The sequence below is a fragment of the Salvia miltiorrhiza genome, chromosome 8, assembly GCF_028751815.1.
Source record: "Salvia miltiorrhiza cultivar Shanhuang (shh) chromosome 8, IMPLAD_Smil_shh, whole genome shotgun sequence".
NCBI classification, from domain to species: Eukaryota; Viridiplantae; Streptophyta; class Magnoliopsida; order Lamiales; family Lamiaceae; genus Salvia; species Salvia miltiorrhiza.
In genome coordinates, this window is record NC_080394.1 from 27,657,610 (window position 1) to 27,676,996 (window position 19,387).

A 19,387-nucleotide genomic window follows, 5' to 3' on the forward strand; every position below is an offset into this window, starting at 1 on the left:
TATTAATGAACATTATCTCACAATAAATTATCCTCCATATATATTAATTTATTATTTATTCTATCACACGAAAAAATCATATTTTCATTCACAATATAATTAATTATCATTATCAACACTATCTTTATAGTTGGATCATTCTCCACTCATAATATAACCAATTTTATTAAAACACATGGCATCCTCTCCTAAGACTATTTTTACAGGACGGAGGTATGTATACTATTTAAAATAATTTTTTTTGTGTTGAGTATGGGAAAGAGCATGAAATTGGGTGACGTATTAAAATAGTAAAATGGACTTGAAATCGGGGAATGGAGGGAGTATTCAAACATTTGAGATAGAGATGTCCAAATTAATTAAAGTCGGCTCTTCCGGCGACGGTCAATAGTTTGGACCTCAAACATTGACCACGGATTGGGCCGAAATCGGAATTGTTGAAAGTTAGGACCGGTTATGAGCCCAAAATTTGTAAATCGTGAACCAACGAGCGGAACCCCGGTTAACCATCGATCTTGTAAGGATGTAAGGGTGGCGATTAACCGTACGAAATCGGTAATTAACCACTCAAAATCGGAGATTTTTTCTTTCAAATTTAAATTCAAAAAAAAAATCTCATTTTAATCTACAAATATTCTCATATCCCACCTTCAACTCATTCCAATTTTGTACAAACAAACTATTGGGAAAGTTACGATGCTTCAATTAAATCCAGACCCCTTTAAAGTTTGAAACTGATGATATGTCAAAGCTCTATTTTGTAGACTGCAACTCATATATTAAGGCGCGTTTGCTTTTTTTTTTTTCACTTGATACTAGTTTAGTGAGCGAGCTGATGGATCAGTTGGATAGTCTTCAAGGTTAGTTGAAGAACGAAATTGTTCTTCAAGAACTAGGAGATCAGCTGAATAGGGGATGAGCTGATGACATCTGACTAAATGTTGGGCTCAAACAATCCAGATATGTCATGTAAATCCTAAAATTAGGAGAAGGAAAAGCGGAGTCAACTGCCAAGAGGTGACAAAGTATAAAAGACATTTGCGGCACATTTAACATTGAATGAGTATCTTGCTTTTCCCAAAGAAAGTACATCCAAGTACAAGGATTTTGCAGAGACGTCTACATCATCAGTGTACGGAAATATATAATCCTGACACAGTCTTTTGTTGTATCAAAAGGGAAGATTTTCAAAGCCAACTGTCAAAGATTTGAAGACGTTCTCTTCAACTAGTTCTGACTGGTAGAGCAGCGGAGGGCACGGGGGTGGAGTGAAGGGCGCGGCGGCAGTATACTTACTTTCGTCAAGTAATCATTATTGTAATAAAAAGTAATTATTGATATAAAGAAATGTAATATTTCAAAAGCATTACTTTTCTTCATGTTGATTAGTATCATCACAATAATAATTACTTTGAATTATCCGACCCAAACCCGGGACCCGGGCCAAGATCCGCCCAAACCCTCTCCCTAGCCCTGATCCGACCCGTCTCACATATACATGCGGTTTGACGGGAGAATTTGTGTAAGGAAAATTATGAAAATTTTGGGAAGGGCAATTCCGACATGTAGCGGTCTTTGAACTTCTTTATTCACTTATGTAATTTATCAAAAAAAAACTTTAATTCCATGTCAATCAAACAAAATGTTGTTATCCAATTATACCAGAATATTTAAATTTCTCGATGAACAAGTGTCACGCCCCAATTCCCGAAGGAAGGCACGAATGCCGAAACGTGACTAGGGGTTGGATTTAAGAAGCGGGAAAGAAAGGGGATAATAATAATAATAATTGTAAATATTTAATAATAATATAATAATATATACGTTCATCTCTTTTTGTTAATATTCTTAAAGAATATTAATGTATAGTAATCGTTGTTAGATAATTAAACTAAGTATTATAACATATTTAATATTCAAGTCGGAAAGCTTGGCTCAGCACGCTGGTGGTTTAGAACCAGTCTACAAATACGTGCGGCTAAGCAGTCGGACATTTAATTACAATCTTAATAAAGCGGTAAATGATGGGGTAACCGAGTCTAGCTCGCCAAAAGGAGTTGACCGACTAGCTCACTCATGAAATTGGCATAGCACAACATGATCATGAGGGCTTTGGTCAAGCGTCCAAGAGGGGCCGACTACATGCACTCTCCATCGAGCGATAAATAAATTATTGCATAATAATAATATCATATATAATTTTTAACAATTAAACTAAGTATTATAACATATTTAATATTCAAGTCGGAAAGCTTGGCTCAGCACGCTGGTGGTTTAGAACCAGTCTACAAATACGTGCGGCTAAGCAGTCGGACATTTAATTACAATCTTAATAAAGCGGTAAATGATGGGGTAACCGAGTCTAGCTCGCCAAAAGGAGTTGACCGACTAGCTCACTCATGAAATTGGCATAGCACAACATGATCATGAGGGCTTTGGTCAAGCGTCCAAGAGGGGCCGACTACATGCACTCTCCATCGAGCGATAAATAAATTATTGCATAATAATAATATCATATATATAATTTTTAACTAACATTTTACATACTCAAAATATATGACATATTTTTTTAAATATAATAGCTAGCTATTTCAACATATTGCAGCCAACCCGCCACAACTGCTTCCATCTCCACCATCTTACTAACCTGAAAAGATTGAAAAGATTTGTGGGCTGAGTACTAGTGTACCCAGTGGGTCATGCATTTTTGAATGATCATTTTCATATGATAGTCCATGCACATACGTGAATTATAGATGGTTTTAAAATAAAACATTTAACTTCTATAATCACAAAACATTTTCATTCATTTGCGCGCGCCATACCGTAGCACCACTGTTACCCTTATCATTTCATTCGTAGTCCCTGGGCGACCCCTGGGAAGTAATCATTCATTCATTCATTAACTAGATGGGACCCCGGGACGAACCCACGTCAGCTACACCATCTAGCCGGATTAAGGGCGAACCCAAAATCCTCCTTTCGTCTATAAGGCTCGTGGGGATCAATCCACTGCCTTAAGACAGTGCGCACAACTTTTAATAGGTGTGTCAGACCTATTAAAAGCCACAATTGTTAACATAAGAGCATTAAACAGTGGGAGAAGGTTAAAATATTTCATGGACATACCACATTTTATATAACAACATCAGAGCTTAATAACTCAAATATATTTTGGAAAATAGAACTCACCTTAATTTTACGATGCTTTTTGTTAACTTCTCAGAGTCCTTCTACTCGATCAATTCCTTACTACTCTACTATAGTACATATCTTGGCTATGCTTTCTCTTAATCCACTGATCGGCTATTTATAGGCCTCCAATTATAGGTTTCCTAGGTTTATAATATAGGTTGATAGCTTTGCTTACCATAAATAGTTTACTTGCACGTATATATGTAGGTTTGCTGAATCATGAGGCTAGGTGTATGTAGAAGCAATTTAGTTATGATTTAGAATTTATACACGTAGCTATTTGCTAAATACTAACTATAGCCATGTATTTATTTTATTTATATATTCCATGCATTCACATGCACACACCTAAGTATATATTTAGCACTTTTAAAAATTATTAAATTAGTTCCATGCATTCCATGCATGGTAGATATATTTATATATATACACACTACGTACTATTATATATAATGTAAATATTTATTAACTTAAAGGTTATTTAGTATAGCTATATATATATATATATATACACGTATATAATATATATTCAATCAGCTTAAGATATATATATATATATATATATATATATATATATGTATACACTATATATAATCAATTTTAAAAGAATATATATTTATATATCTATTATATATAAGTATTTTTATTTCACAAATTCTAAATAAATTCTTTTAGGTAAAATATATCTTTAAATTTAGAAAAAATAAAATAAAATAATATGACAGTATAATGCAGTTGAGCTAATGCTGTGAAAATGCTTAAAGAAATGTAAATGCAAATTTTTAATATAATGACAAATGAGTAACGACACATTATGCTAAGATATAATTTATTCTAGGCTCAAATAAATCCTAATTTTTTTAAATTCTACCAAATATTCTAAAAATAATCTAATGTTATCTCATGGAAAAATCGGGGTGTTACAACAAGGAAGATACTTTGGAAGAAATTGGGGATTTTGTGTATCCTGTTGTCCACTTACCCTGGAACTATTGTAAATTTGCACTAAAGAGTAACTTTACCGAGTTGAAAATATTATGAAGCTCGAATTTAATTTATTTATTACTAAATTTAAAACTTATTTATTGAATGCTTTGAAATGTATTATAGTAATAAAAAATAAACAAATTTTATAATTACATAGAAACATTTGTTGTTTCTCTAAAAATATTTACAAAAATATAATATCCTCGTTAAAATTCATTTTATGTACTCCCCACGTCCACCAATTCATGTCCTAACTTTCATTTTGACCCGTCCATCAATTCGTGTCCTGTTCATTTTTAGTAACTAAGTATTTCCTTAACAAATAAATCACTTTTTTTAAGTCGTGCCTCTCCCCCTAGGACACGAATTAGTGGACAGGTGGAATAATATATATATCGAATGAAGATAATTAAAGATTGGAAAAAATATATATATGTAAGTTGTACCAAGTTTGCACGTTTATATTTTCAAATTAGTATTTTCACAGTCTTCTTTTCTCTCTCTTTTTTTTAGAACCAGTGTGCTCACAAGTTAGATTACAAGTCAAGTATAGCCAAATCCAAACTCAACTCATTTAGTTGTTTGGTCTTTTTTTGTATATATCCTTGCTCAATTGCATGCTGTTAAAATTTTATGGCTTTAGCTCATATTTTGATTAATTTAGGTGGTGTGCTTTGTGGTGTTGTCCGTTTGATGCTTTCCCGGCGCCCACGCTTGCCAAGTACAGACCAACTTTCGATTCATTCACGCGTCCCTAAATTGGGGTGTGTTTGCTTTGAGGTATAAAGAATGAATAAATTACATTTACCATCTTATATCTCATTTGCTTTAATGTATGAAAAAATTTAGACAGGTTGTATCATTTTTCGGGCAGCTCTTTATTCCTTGAGAAAGAAATACTTTTATACCTAAGAAAGAATGACGTAATTTTATACCACCTTATAAAGAGTGGATAAATATATTGTATTTCAAACCAAACAAGATATGAAAAATGTGGTCCCCGCTTTAAATAATAAATTTACACCTCATTATATTATCCCTCCATTTAAAAGGATAAAAAGCCAACACACCCTATGGTATATTTGCTTTGAGGTATAAGGAGCCACTTTATACCTCGTTTATTTTAACGTAATAAATTTTTTTGGCCGATGGTGTAAATTTTCGAGCAACACATTTGTTCCTTGAGAAATAGATAATTTTATACCAAAGAAAATATGGTATAATTTTATATCTACTTATGAAGAGTGGGTAAATATATTACCATCATTCAAACTAAATAAGATATAAAAATATGATCTCCTTTAAGTGATAAAACGCCTCCTTTCAAAGATCTACCCAATTTATTCTTGATTCATAAATGATTTTCAAGCTATTAATTAAACAATAAATATGGTAAATCACCATTCCCGTTGTCTCTATGTAAACATTTATCCAAGCAAATATAAACATAGATACATACTTATCATTAGGTAGACCAATTGAAATAACATGGCCACATTTCACTGTGATTTTTAGCTGCTCACATGCCATGAGTCACTGAAGCAAGAAACCACATATATACATATATGTATACATAGAGAGAGAGAGAGAGAGAGAGAGAGAGAGACATACATTGACAAAATGTTGGCAGAAACGCCCGTGTAAAAGCACCCAACCAAACATCTCATAGTGCCTTTCTGCAGAAGAAGAGTTTGAAGCTTGCTATCATCTTCATGCAGTTAGAAAAATACCGTATACAATATAAAGACGAAGAAGACAACGTTCAAATCCTCGAAAAAGTTTCAGCATACGCCACGAAACTCGATTTGTAGAGGGAAAGATGAAACGTAAAGGGAAAAAAGAGTCTCTCTATGTAAGTTTAAGCGCTTCTCTAAAATTTAAGCTGAAGCTATTCTCGAGGCCTCGTTTGCCACCACCACCGGCAGGATGTCCCTTTTGCATCATCGTCACAAACTCGTTGTAATCAATACGGCCATCCTGAAAAGGAGTCGCGACCAACAATTCAGATCATGCTCAGCTCCAACAATAGCTTTCTATGTTAAATAAAAATCAAAAGTGTGTGGACTCACATTGTCTTGATCAACTTCTTGGATCATCTCTTCGAGGCTGGTGTCGTCTAGGCCAAACTCTAGGCAAGCTTGTTGAAGCTCATCGTGGGTGATGTAGCCACTCCCATCTTTATCAAAATACTGGAATGCAGCGAATAGGTGGTCCTGCTTCTCGATCTTGTTGAGATGCAGAGTTGCAGCTATGAACTCTCCATAGTCGATTGTCCCACTGTTGTCGACATCAGCCTGTAGATTCGGAGACTCGAATCAGAAATTCAAATAATCCCAAATCAAAATTATTAAAGAGATAACATTCCATTTAGATACAAAGGGTCGCTTACTCGGGTGATAGCTTAGATACATAAAAAGGAAATAGGGCAAATCCACCTATTATAGTCGAATGCATTAAAAAAGAGGTATTCGGATAATTACTGCTTGCATTAGATCATAAATCTCGGACTCCTTTAGGTTGGCACCGACTCTCGTCAGTCCAGCTTTGAGCTCTTCGAAAGTTATCTGACCGCTATTATCCGTGTCTATCATCTTGAACAACTCTCTTAGCCCAGCGATTTCGTCTTCGGACATGGACTCTGCAATCACCTGCACAAAAATATGCAATTTTGATCAAAGAGAAAGAAGCAGCAGGAAAAGTTTAACCCATATATTATATGGATCCACATCAATAGATCCGGTATGGAGATTGAGAAAACCGAGGGACTTACTCTAAGGGCCATTTTTTTTAGCCTGTTCATCGCAGAAAATTGTTTCAAGCGACTCAGAACTGCAGAGTCAAGAGGCTTGTCAGGCGCCACACCATCCACTTGAACCCAAGGATGGCCTGACAAAAATTCACGAATCGTATGAGCAGAGAAGTCAAGTTAAATTTCAACTCACGCGGATATTTTGCAAGCTACTAAAAAGTTGTTGAGAGCTCGTATAGCTGCGAATATATGGAATCATTGCCTGGAAAATTTTTGAGGGGCAAAAAGAAGTTGCAATTTTTAGTAGTTGAATTTATATTTAAAAAAGAATAATATGATAAAGTAGATGAGTTACGATAATAATTAATAGAACGTCAAGGCAGTTGTCGATCAACTCATTCAATCATAATAATTAGTTTACTCAGGACACTCATGCAAAGCAAATATCGAATATAACAACGTGCCTAGATGAATATGGTTAAGAAATCATAAATGAACAATAATGATAGACTGCTATAAGAAAGATAAGAGAACATACTTCTAATTTCATAGATTCCTTAAATTTCTTGTTTATGTAAACTAAGTTTAACTCAATTGTACCATAAACCGATATATGGTAAGCCACAAATTTTCAACACCGATATTATCAAAGGCGATATAAATGGTACTTAAATCATTATTACTGATGTATAACCACAGTCCTTTATTTTGAAATTTGAAAGCTACCAACTAGGAAAAGAACAAACAAAATGTCCATGTAATCATAATATGTGTATAAAATATTTATAACTACATAATTCAAACAAAATTAAGATAATGTCGTCAAGCTATTAAAGAAAAAATAATACTTACATGTCACAGAAAAAATTCAACTTCGTAAATTACATGATAAATACTCACAGAGGACTTCATGGGCAGTTAAACGCCGTTTGGGATCTCGAATGAGCATTCTCCTAACCAAATCTTTTGCATCATCAGAGATACTCGGCCAAGGGTCCGATGAGAAGTCAAGATCACCATGCAGGACTTGCTCAAATATGCCTTGCTCAGACTCTGACGTCATCCAAAAGTAAAAAAAAAAACAGTAATAATAAATAAATAAATAAACCTTTGGAGGAATGGTGAGGCGTAACTCAATTTTAAATGAAGAGTTTTGACGGTTCTCACCAGCCCAGAACGGAGGGACTCCACTGAGCAAAATGTAGACAATCACTCCAGCACTCCAAACATCGGCTTCGGGACCATAACGCTTTCTAAGAACTTCAGGAGCAACATAATATGGACTGCCTACCACGTCGTGAAACTTCTCTCCTGAAAACATAAAACCGCCACCTTCTCAGTCCACTGAACGAAAGGTAACAGAGCTAAATTTTGCAGATGGGTAGATTTCGAATTCCTTGCGATGTTCTAATAGTTTCTTGTAAAGAAGCCGCCGAGAAAATAAATTTTAAATACCTTATAATTATGACATGAAAAACAACATTGTAACCGTTCCAAGTCGTATTTGTCCTTTGATCAAGAAGTCATAGATTGTTGAATACACTTATCACATCTATACGGAAACTACAATTACACATTAATCCAAAATACAAGATATCACAATTAATCTTGATAACCAAAATTATTTAGTGTAAAGTAATTACAGTTTTCATGTTGCACTAATGTTATTTAAGCCATAATTATCCATTTTATTGTGGAAAATGATCATAACCCTTGGTAAAATTGAAGAGGACCTAAATTCAAAGTCGTAGACTTGGTTCACTTTAGATTAACAATCACAAGAGTCCTAAATTAGAAAAAGAAATGGATTTGTTTGAAATAAATATATATGCAACAAAATAGAATTAAGTACAATTCAAGATGTTCGTGTATAGATATTTTCCACAGAGACAGGTTTTACTTGTCGCATAAAGCAAGGAGCAATTACATAACTTTCTATCTTCAAAAATTAACACACACACACACTTAATATGGATTTGCTTTGGAAGAGCATGAATCAAGAACTATCTAAATTTAAACTGCATAAATTACTTAACTACATACCTGGCTTGAAAAACATTGACAACCCAAAATCAATTGTTTTAAGAAGCGAATCCTCCTTCTGATCGACCAGAAGGAAATTCTCCGGCTTAAGGTCACGATGCATCACCCCCAAGGAATGGCAAGCTTCCACCACACCAACAATTGTCCTCGTGAGCTCAGCTGCTTTCCTCTCAGAATAATGCCCACGCTGTATGATCCTATCAAAAAGCTCACCCCCGGCACACAGCTCCATGACAACATGGACCGCAACAGCATCCTCGTACGCCCCCTTAATGGAAATAACATTCGGGTGCCCGGCCAGATGGTGCATTATCTGAATCTCCCTCCTAACATCCTCCACATCTTCATCCGTCAGCAGCTTCCTCTTTGCTATCGACTTGCATGCATACTGAGTCCCCGTGGACTTCTCCACGCACAGGAACGTTGTCCCAAACTGCCCCTGCCCTAATTTCTTCCCCATAGTGAAAAACTCCTTCAAATTTCCAGTCTTCCTCTGCAAAACGGAGTCGGTCCTAAGCCCTGCACTAGTATTCCTCTTCATCGGTTTCTTAACATTCACCTTCTCCTCCTGCTTCACCTCAGGCTTCGGCATTGTCACCTGCTCCGGTGGCGTGTTTTGCACTGGCATGGGCGACTCCGGCTCCACCTGAGCCTCGTTCTTGACACTCCCCCCATTGACAGAGGAGCCATTAGTACTCTCCGGGACTGGGGTCCGCCACATGGCAGCGGAGACAGATTGAATGAAGTTGTTTTTCGTTATTCCCGGTCCAACACAAGTGTTCCCCATCTCTCCAATAACAAAACCCTAACTCCAATTTTACTCAGTTCAATTTTCTACCGTTACAATCTCCTACACCACGTTAAATGCTATCTACCAAAGTGATATTCAAGATTCAAGATCTACCTGAAGATCAAAATTAACATAAGCAAGATAAACAAATAATAATAAAAATAAAATAAACTCCCATTTCCACTCCAAATTGCCAAGCACTGTAATCAAAATTAAACCAGCAACGACAACAAGAAAAATGTCAAAGCAAAAAAAAGACCAATTCAACGGTCACAGATCTCGAATCATCTCAGTAGACGGCAGCACACACACTTAACTTTTCAAGCATAATCCAGCAATAAAAGGAGAAGCCCAGAAATGAAAACGAGCATCAAACCTCGGAAAAGTCAAAAGCAAGAATCCCAACTGCCGAAAGGCTGCTAAAGGGAAAGGCCCATCAAGAAAGTTTTTACAAAGTGACCATCCATCCCAACTTTCTTCAACAAGAACTCGCTGCAAAATCAAGGGTCAAACTGCGGAAAAAGTTGAGATCTTGATGAATCTCAGGTTTCATCCAGTCCTCCACTAGCTCTAGATTATGCGAAGTGATGCTTGGATTAAATTACTGAAAAAACTCGAGACAAACAATAATGCGAACAAGAATTAACATGCGAGACGAGCAAAAAAAAGAATTAACATGCGAGTATTTGTCCGTTTATTTATATGCTGTGGCAGATTGATGCATTTAGTCAGACAACCTCTCGGAAAAAACGCGTTTTTATTGCTATAAAAATTCGCATTTTTGACAGTTTTTTGCCAGTGGGTTTTTGCCGTAATGTCAACCTTGGTCCTTTACTTTCTTTATTAAATTTATGACTTCAAAAAAAATGAGACAAGGGGAGTAATTATAATCAAGCTAGAATTTTGATTAATCAATAATCATAATTTATAAATTCAATTCGATTATCGGTAATAGACTCGATTGAAATTCGATTAAAATCGATTAATAGATAATATTAAAATACATAAAAATACATTTTATTTTAAAACAAATTAAATTACTTATCCTATTTCTATGCGTGTGCGGTGTCAAACTTTATATCTCGTTAAAGTGGGGCTAGCCATCACAGATTAAGGAGCTTGATCTTCAATTCTCGACGGAGATCACCATCAAAGTCATAGGCAAGGGAAGTGCTGGTGTTGTTCAACTTAATCGTCATAAATTTTAAATTAAATTAAATTATGAAATTCGATTAATATCAGTTAATTGATTAATCGAATTGTTATTTAGTTTGGTTACGATTAGTAAATTTAAAGAATTTCGATTACGAGTAACCGAAAATTAGACTTTGTTATTAGTTATTACCACCCCTGGTTAGAAATGATGAGAAATTCAAACTTGGATAATCTTATCTTCAATATTAATTCTTACCTTATGTATGTTTATTGTTTGAATACTCGAAAAATAATGGTTATCGTGGTTGCTAAAATGGGCCGCGCGACACTTGAGATGGAATTATGTCAACTTTTTCTGGTCGTTTATAGTATTGGATAATATCATTTTTTTTTTCCAATTGGATTGAGATCATTGAATTTTGAGACAAAATTAATATGATAAGATCATTAATCAGTAGTTTTACTTAGAAAATTAGTATTAGATCATTAATCAGTAGTTTTACTTAGAAAATTAGTATTTTCCCAATACAACGATAACAATTATACATACATATATATATATATGGTAAGCTTCTATGGAGACTACTCCCCTACATAGAGAACAAAGACCAAATCATGTGCGTTGATCTTGCTTAATCTAACGGTTCTTATAATTTCTTGATTTGATTTTTCATGTAATTAAATATTGGTTGATTAAATCCACTGAAATTTGGGATCACGTTGAATAAATCCCGAAAAATTCAAAACTTCCTGCTTTGGGACCTGATCCGTCAATAAACATAATATGTGAACATTATTATGTTCATTTGTTTTCCTACGAAAATATCGACGAACATTATTATGTTCATTTATTTTTTTACGAAAATATCGACGAACATTAGTATGTTCATTTATTTTTTACGAACATATCAGCGAAAATTAGTATGTTCATTTGATTTTTTACGAACATATCAACGAACATTAGTATGTTCATTAGTATTTTCTACGAACACTAGGTTCTGTGGATGCATTATTCACGTAACAGACTCTTCATCAAATTAATATTCTATAAATAAAAGATTTGATTGCCTATATCTATGACAATTAACGAAAATATCAAATCTTCACCAGATGAATCATCACCGTTGGATATACCAAGATCGACGTACAAGATTTGGTCTTCGTTCTTCGAATTTTTTATGGTCTCCATAGAACTCTATCCTATATATATATATATATATATATATATATATATATAGGGAGATGTTCAAGAAAGAACCATAAATAAAAAAAGAACGGAGAACCATTTTCAGTCATTCGATCATCAAGATCTACGGTGGATGTATCATCTTGTTGGATGAATGCAGATCCTAGGTTCGAATCCTGAAGGGAGCAATTTTTTTTAATTTTTTTAGTGCATTAATTTTAACATCGAATGCATTAATTTTTATAGTGAATGCATTAGATTTGATGGTTCTCCCGTTCTCACAAATAATGTAGTTCTCTTTAGAACCACACCCTATATATATATATATATATATATATATATATATATATATATAGGGTTACGAATCAATAGGGAATTATCTTTTTATTCATTATGAACAAATCTATTTATTTTATGAACAGATCAACATAAGTAATGAACAGTCGTATTTAGTAAAAATAAAGAAAAACTCGCCACCAGCAGGATTCGAACCCTTGGCAAATTGTTGTTCATGTGGTACATTGATCTGTTCATTAAAATTATAGATCTGTTCGTTTTTATTTTACGAATTATTTATTCTCCACAATATTTAGCTTCTATGTTGAACCATTTTCTCTCTCTCTCTCTCTCTCTCTCTCTCTCTCTCTCTCTATATATATATATATATATATATATATATATATAGTAGGGGTGGGCTAGAATAAAAACACTCTTAAGTGTATAAAATATAAACGTTTCTTAAAGTACGAATTTTATGTAGAACACGTATGAATTTATCCAAAAGAGTTGCGAATTGCGAAAAATAAATTTTTGTTACCTTTGGGATTCGAACTCAGGACCACGAATTCATCCAACATGATTACGAATCAACCGTAGATCTTGATGATCTAAGGGCTGAAAATCATTTATATTTTATACACTTAAGAGTATTTTTATTCTAGCCCTCCCCTATATATATATATATATATATAGGGTGTGGTTCTAGAGAGAACTACATTATTTGTGAGAACGTGAGAACCATCAAATCTAATGCATTCACTGTAAAAATTAATGCATTCGCTGTTAAAATTAATGCACTCAAAAAAATAAAAAAAAATTGCTCATTTCAGGATTCGAACTCAGTATCTGCATTCATCCAACAAGATGATACATCCACCGTAGATCTTGATAATCGAATGGCCGAAAATGGTTCTCCGTTCTTTTTTTATTTATGGTTATTTCTTGAACCTCTCCATATATATATATATATATATATATATATATATATATGGTTGGGTTCCGGTAGTATCCAAGCTTATAATATATCCGTAGATCCAAATCTAGACCACACATTTATGACATGTGACGCATCAAGATGGTGACACGTGGCAAGGAGTTTCCAAGCATTTCAAGGCAAAATCTGGAGAGGGGTAAAATTGGAATCTAATTTTTGAAATTAAAAAAAAAATAGATTTTCTCAAAATAGGTATATTTTAGATGCATAAAGTTTCATACGAGAATGCATGAACTTTCATATAAAAATGCATAAAGTTTCATATAAAAATGCATAAGATTTCACCCCACTCCCCACACCCCTGAACCCCACCCCACCCCTGAACCCCACCCCCACCCACCCCCCACCCCCCACGCGCCCCCCTCCCCCAATTTTTTTTTTAAATTGATTTTCTGACCACTGACCCACCCCTACCCCCCACCCCCCACCATTTTTTTTATTCTCAAAAACTGATTTTCTGACCACTGACCCCCCCCACCCACCCACCCACCCCCCAAAAAAATTTTTTGAAAAATTGATTTTTACGTGCATAAAAAAATTACATGTTTTACATGCATATACTTTCGCACAGAAATGCATATACTTTCGCACAAAAATGCATTACATTTTTTGAAAAAATATAATTTTTTTGGGCTGGAGGGTGGGTGGGGGGTCAGCGGTCAGAAAATCAGTTTTTGAGAAATAAAAAAATAAAAAAAAAAATTGGTGGGGGGTGGGTGGGTGGGGGTGCGGGGGGGTGGGTGGGTCAGCGACTCAACAATCAGAAAATTAGTTTTGAAAAAAAAAATTAGGGGGGGTGGGTGGGGGGGTCAGTGGTCAGAAAATCAATTTAAAAAAAAAATTGGGTGGGGGGTGGGGGTGGGGTGGCGAAAATACCAGATTTATTAAAATGAAATGCATTCTTTGTATAATTTAATGCATTTTTATGTAAAATCTTTATGCACTTTTGTTTGATTTTATATGCATGTGAAACATGACTATTTTGGGGGGGTGGTAATGGGGAGGGTTAGGGGGTGGTGTGGGGTGGGTTGGGGGTGGTGTGGGGTGGGGTGGTGAAAATACCAAAACTGTAAAAATCAAATGCATTTTTCTGTTCAAAGTTATGCATTTCATGTGAAAACTTTATGCATCTTTGTGTGAAACTATATGCACTTAAAATATATCTATTTTAAGAAAATCTAAAAAAAATATATATTTTTTTAATTATTAAATCCGAAAATTACATTCCAATTTTACCCCTCTCCAGATTTTGCCTTGAAATGTCTTGCCACGTGTCACCATCTTGATGCGCCACATGTCATAAATGTGTGGTCAAGATTTGGACCTACGGATCTATTATAAGCATTGGATACTACATGATCTCACTTATATATATATATATATATATATATATATAGGGTGTGGTTCTAGAGAGAACTACATTATTTGTGAGAATGTGAGAACCATCAAATCTAATGCATCCACTATAAAAATTAATGCATTCGCTGTTAAAATTAATGCATTAAAAAAAATAAAAATAAAAATTGTTCCATTCAGGATTCGAATCAAGGATCTGCATTCATCCAACAAGATGATGCATTCACCGTAGATCTTGATGATCGAATGGCTGAAAATGGTTATCCGTTCTTATTTTATTTAGTGGTTATTTTTTGAACCTCTCCATATATATATATATATATATATATATATATATATATATATATATGTGTGTGTGTGTGTGTGTGTCTGTGGGGGGGGGGATTTAGATATGTGACGAAATTCAAATGAGAACTCTTAGTTAGAATGAGCATGAAGAATCATTTTTCAACATTTCGATTGTGAAACTCTACAGTAGATGTATTATATTGATTGATGAATACGATACGAATATTTGAGGGAGCAAAAATTTCAGTTTTTCATATTCATTACAGTATTAATGTATTATACATATATAATTATAATATTTATAAAAGAAATTATAAATATAAATATTTCCTTATAGATAAAACATTTAGGGCATGTTTGTTTGTCAGGAAAGTAATGTGAATTAGGATTGCTATTCTCATGAACATGATTCCTTGGAAAATAAATTCCAATAGATTCATTATCCAGTGTTTGGAAATACTAAAACTAATTGTTAAGATTATGGATTTGATTCATTTAGGGATGGCAGTGGATCCTGGACCCGGTCCAGATCCATGGATCCAGATCCGATTTGACGGATCTGGATCTCAATTTTCTGGATCCACGGATCTGGATCCGGATCTGGATCTCATTTTCTAAAATGGATCTGGATCTGGATCTTGACATTTGAGATCCGGATCCGACCCAGATCCGACCCGTGGATCCGATTTAATTAAAAATATATTATTTATTTTTTATATTTATTTTATTAATAATATTAGATATATTAAAAAATAAAAAAAAATAGAATTAACTTTTGAAAACCTAATTCATCTCCTCTCCCTCTCGGTCTTCTCACTCCACTCCCCCGCCGCACCACCTCCATCTCTGCCATCCCTAGTGACTCACTCCCATCTCCCATCTCCCTTAGTCGGCGACTCGGCGTGCCTCACCTCCATCGCCGGTCGTCTTCTCCGATTCACCCGCCCGCCGCTGGAGTCACGCTCGCCGCTCGATCTCTGCTTCGCTCGCCCTCCCTGCTTCGCTCGCCGTCCCTGCCTCGCTCCCTGCTTCTCTCCCTCCATCGCCCGCCGTCACGCCGCGCTCGCTCGCCCGCCAGCAGCAGCGGCAGTGCAGCCTCCAGTTCCAGTTCAGTCCGGCTCGCTCGCCCGCCAGCAGCAGCGGCAGTGCAGCACTCCACCGCCGTCGCCGCCTCTGTCACTTCAGTCCGGCTCGCCGTACTCCACCGCCGTCGCCGCCTCTGTCAGTGACCCCCCTGCCCCACCCCTAGCTCCGCCCATGTCTGTCACTCCAGTCCGGCTCGCCGCACTCCACCGCCGCCGTCGTTCAGCCATACCAGATCTGGCCAGGTTGAACTCATCTCTCTCCTTAATGTATCTCCCTTATGTAAATATGGGGTGATTTCAAGTTTCATTACACGACATAATTTTGAAATTACTTCTATTTGTGTTTGTTTTTGTTCTTGTAATATCTCAAAACTCAAATATCGATGTCCGTAAAATTAGTTTGTGTCCAACGAATCTCTTCAGGTTGCGTTTAGATCGAAATATTGAAGTGATCATTCATGTGTAAAATCTTCTCATTGTTCTGAGTTATTTTGATGGATTTGAAATCTTGATTCAGATTTTACTATTAACAGCATTATCCTGTAAACATGATCCTCCAATTGTAGGAATATAAATGAGTCGAGCTATTCGAATTTTCATTGCTAAAAATTTATTCGAGTTTATTTAGTTATTAAATCCTTTAATTGGTGAATGAATTCCTCAGAAAGAAAAACCAACTCGTGAATGAATTTGTGTATACTGAAGAAATTTAAATTTGTATTATTTACATTTTTATACATCAATTAATGATAAGTATTAATATCAATTTAAGAAATATCTCAATATGAAAATGAGAAAACCAGTTGAATAAATTGTGTTTATCCATATACATCTAGTGTTTGTTTTCTTCGCCACAATTGGGGGAGGATTAAATAAGAACTTCCTCCTTGTAATGTGTTTGCTATATATTTGTGGATATTAATTGTTGTTGATTTTGTGAATTTAATTTGAAAACACTAGATCCATGGATCTGGACCCGTGGACCCGCGGATCTGACGGATCTGGATCTGGATCCAAAATTTTCAGATCCGCGGATCTGGATCCGGATCTGGATCTGGTATATGCAAACGGATCTGGATCTGGTATTGGCCAGACCCGGTCCAGATCCGGCCCGTTGCCATCCCTAGATTCATTAAATAAATATAATTAATCAATGTATATAAGAATTAAATTGTAATTTAATCTTCATAATAAATTTCTCTAATTAATTTTATAGTAACAACAAAGTACATTATTAAGGCTAATTATGTAATTTATAATTCTAAAATTAAATTCAATTTTTTTCTTGCATAATAATAATAATAATAATAATAATAATAATAATAATAATAATAATAATAATAATAATGTACAACATAAAGTATGATTTATAGTTTTAAAAAACTTAAATTAAGATTTTCATAATAAAGTATGATTCATAGTTCTAAGAATTAAATTATAATTTACTTAAAATAAATTATGAACTAATTAATCAATTAAATAATAATAATAATAATAAGGGTTAATTCTCTCTAAATCCTTAAACTATAGTCATTTTCCGGTTTTTCCCTCAATCTTTGAACTTCCCACAGAAAATCATCAACTTTCAATTTTTCCTAATTATCCCATGTCGGGTTTTCCGGCCAAATCCGGTGTCGGAATTTTCCTATGTGACGTTATTCTTGCCAAATCACTGTATACGTGGCATATCACCCCCACCCCCACCCTCACCCTCCCCCTCACACGTCACTCTCTCTCCCTCCCATCCCCCTTCCTGCTCTACCCGCCGTCTGGCTCTCCCTCTCTAACTCTCTTCCTCCACCGCCGCCACAATCGTCCAGGCTGCCGTCTGGCTCTCCCTCTCTAACTCTCTTCCTCCACCGCCGTCTGGCTCTCCCTCTCTAACTCTCTCTGACCCACGTTTTCAGACAGCTAGGGTTTCGTCACCTCTTCGCGTCGCCTAGAGCCGATGGAGGTCCATGGCTGCTCGCCAGACTGATTCGACAGGAGGGAGTCAATTTTGAGGTCTAGAGAGTTTGGTGGCGGCTATCAAGGCTGCTCACCGAAAGTTTCCGAGAGAGAGATGGGCTGAGTTTTGTTGAGGGCTGGTCTGGGGGACGGCGGCGGCCATGGTTGCTGTCGCCGGGAGTTTGATTGAGAGACGGAGGGAGGCGGTGGCGGTGCTCTTCGCCGTTGCCAAGGAGGGACAGCGGTGGTCGATGGCGGCTCCTCGTCGGAGTCGGAGGAGAGGGAGTTCTGTGAGGTCTGGGCAGCGGCTGGTCTTCAGCTGCTCCGCCGGAGAGTTGAGGGAGGGGGAGAGCCAGACGGGGGGCAGAGGGGAAAGAGAGAGAGAGAGAGAGAGAGAGAGAGAGAGAGAGTGACGTGTGAGGGTGGGGGTGGGGGGTGATATGCCACGTATACGGTGATTTGGCAAGAATAACGCCACATAGGAAAATTTCGACACCAGATTTGGCCGGAAAACCCGACATGGGATAATTAGGAAAAATTGAAAGTTGATGATTTTCTGTGGGAAGTTCAAAGATTGAGGGAAAAAACGGAAAATAACTATAGTTTAAGGATTTAGAGAGAATTAACCCTAATAATAATAATTATAATATCTAAGAATTAAATTATGATTTTCTTAAAATAATTCATGAACGAATTAATCAATAATAATAATAATAAGTAATTTGTATTTTATAAAATAATACAAATAATATTGAATATATATGTAAGTAAGAATCCTGACAATGAGGAAAAAGAATACCTAAGAAAAGTCAGGAATAAGAGCATCCACAGTCGGGATCCGATAGAGGGGGACTCGAGTCACCCAGCTATCGGATCACCCACTGCAGCGTCACCTGCCTCGAGGGTGCCCCGATCTATCTGGGCTGACCTGATGCCCGTTGGAGAAGGCGCGTGCTGAGCACGCGTCTATTTTTTTTAAAAAAATGAAAATTTGAAAATCGATCATTTGACTGTTTGTAAAAAAAATATTTTTTTTTTTGAAAATCGGTCATTTGAACGTTCCTTCATTTTCCTTTTTTTTTATTTTTTTTTCTTTCTCTCTTCTTTAAATACTCCTATCTTCTTCTTCTTCACACATCTTCTCCTATCTTCTCCAATTTTCTTCTATCTACTCTATCAAATTTTCTCAAAAATAATATGGATCCACACAATCTCAATTGGTACGACTCAAATTGGGTTCCCGACCTCTCTAGCGGAGACAATTATCATCACGATTTGGTGGGCATCAACTTGGAGGAGGAACCTCGTCCAAGCAGCGAAGAGGAGCCACCGC

The 19,387-nt window shown here is 35.8% G+C and overlaps 1 protein-coding gene and 1 long non-coding RNA gene across 3 annotated transcripts; both read right to left on the minus strand.

Moving 5' to 3' along the window:
• Positions 1 to 2,457: 2,457 nt before the first annotated feature.
• On the minus strand, positions 2,458 to 3,602 carry LOC130997415 (uncharacterized). Its single transcript, XR_009093077.1, has 2 exons — positions 3,193 to 3,602; positions 2,458 to 2,647 (listed from the first exon to the last, which is right to left on the minus strand). It is a non-coding gene; the product is annotated as an uncharacterized LOC130997415 (long non-coding RNA).
• A 2,192-nt stretch (positions 3,603 to 5,794) lies between these two features.
• LOC130997414 (calcium-dependent protein kinase 1-like) lies at positions 5,795 to 10,552 on the minus strand. 2 transcript variants are annotated; one of them, XM_057922718.1, is made up of 8 exons: positions 10,141 to 10,552; positions 8,975 to 9,878; positions 8,099 to 8,242; positions 7,832 to 7,984; positions 6,953 to 7,068; positions 6,663 to 6,830; positions 6,252 to 6,476; positions 5,795 to 6,159 (listed from the first exon to the last, which is right to left on the minus strand). In XM_057922718.1, the coding sequence occupies exons 2-8, from the start codon at positions 9,759 to 9,761 to the stop codon at positions 6,031 to 6,033; spliced, it is 1,722 nt and encodes a 573-aa protein (XP_057778701.1). In that variant the 5' UTR covers positions 9,762 to 9,878; positions 10,141 to 10,552; the 3' UTR covers positions 5,795 to 6,030. The 2 variants fall into 2 exon arrangements, with proteins under 2 accessions (XP_057778701.1, XP_057778700.1); XM_057922717.1 differs by having other exon boundaries at positions 7,832 to 8,242; positions 10,141 to 10,501.
• Between the last annotated feature and the right edge of the window lie 8,835 nt (positions 10,553 to 19,387).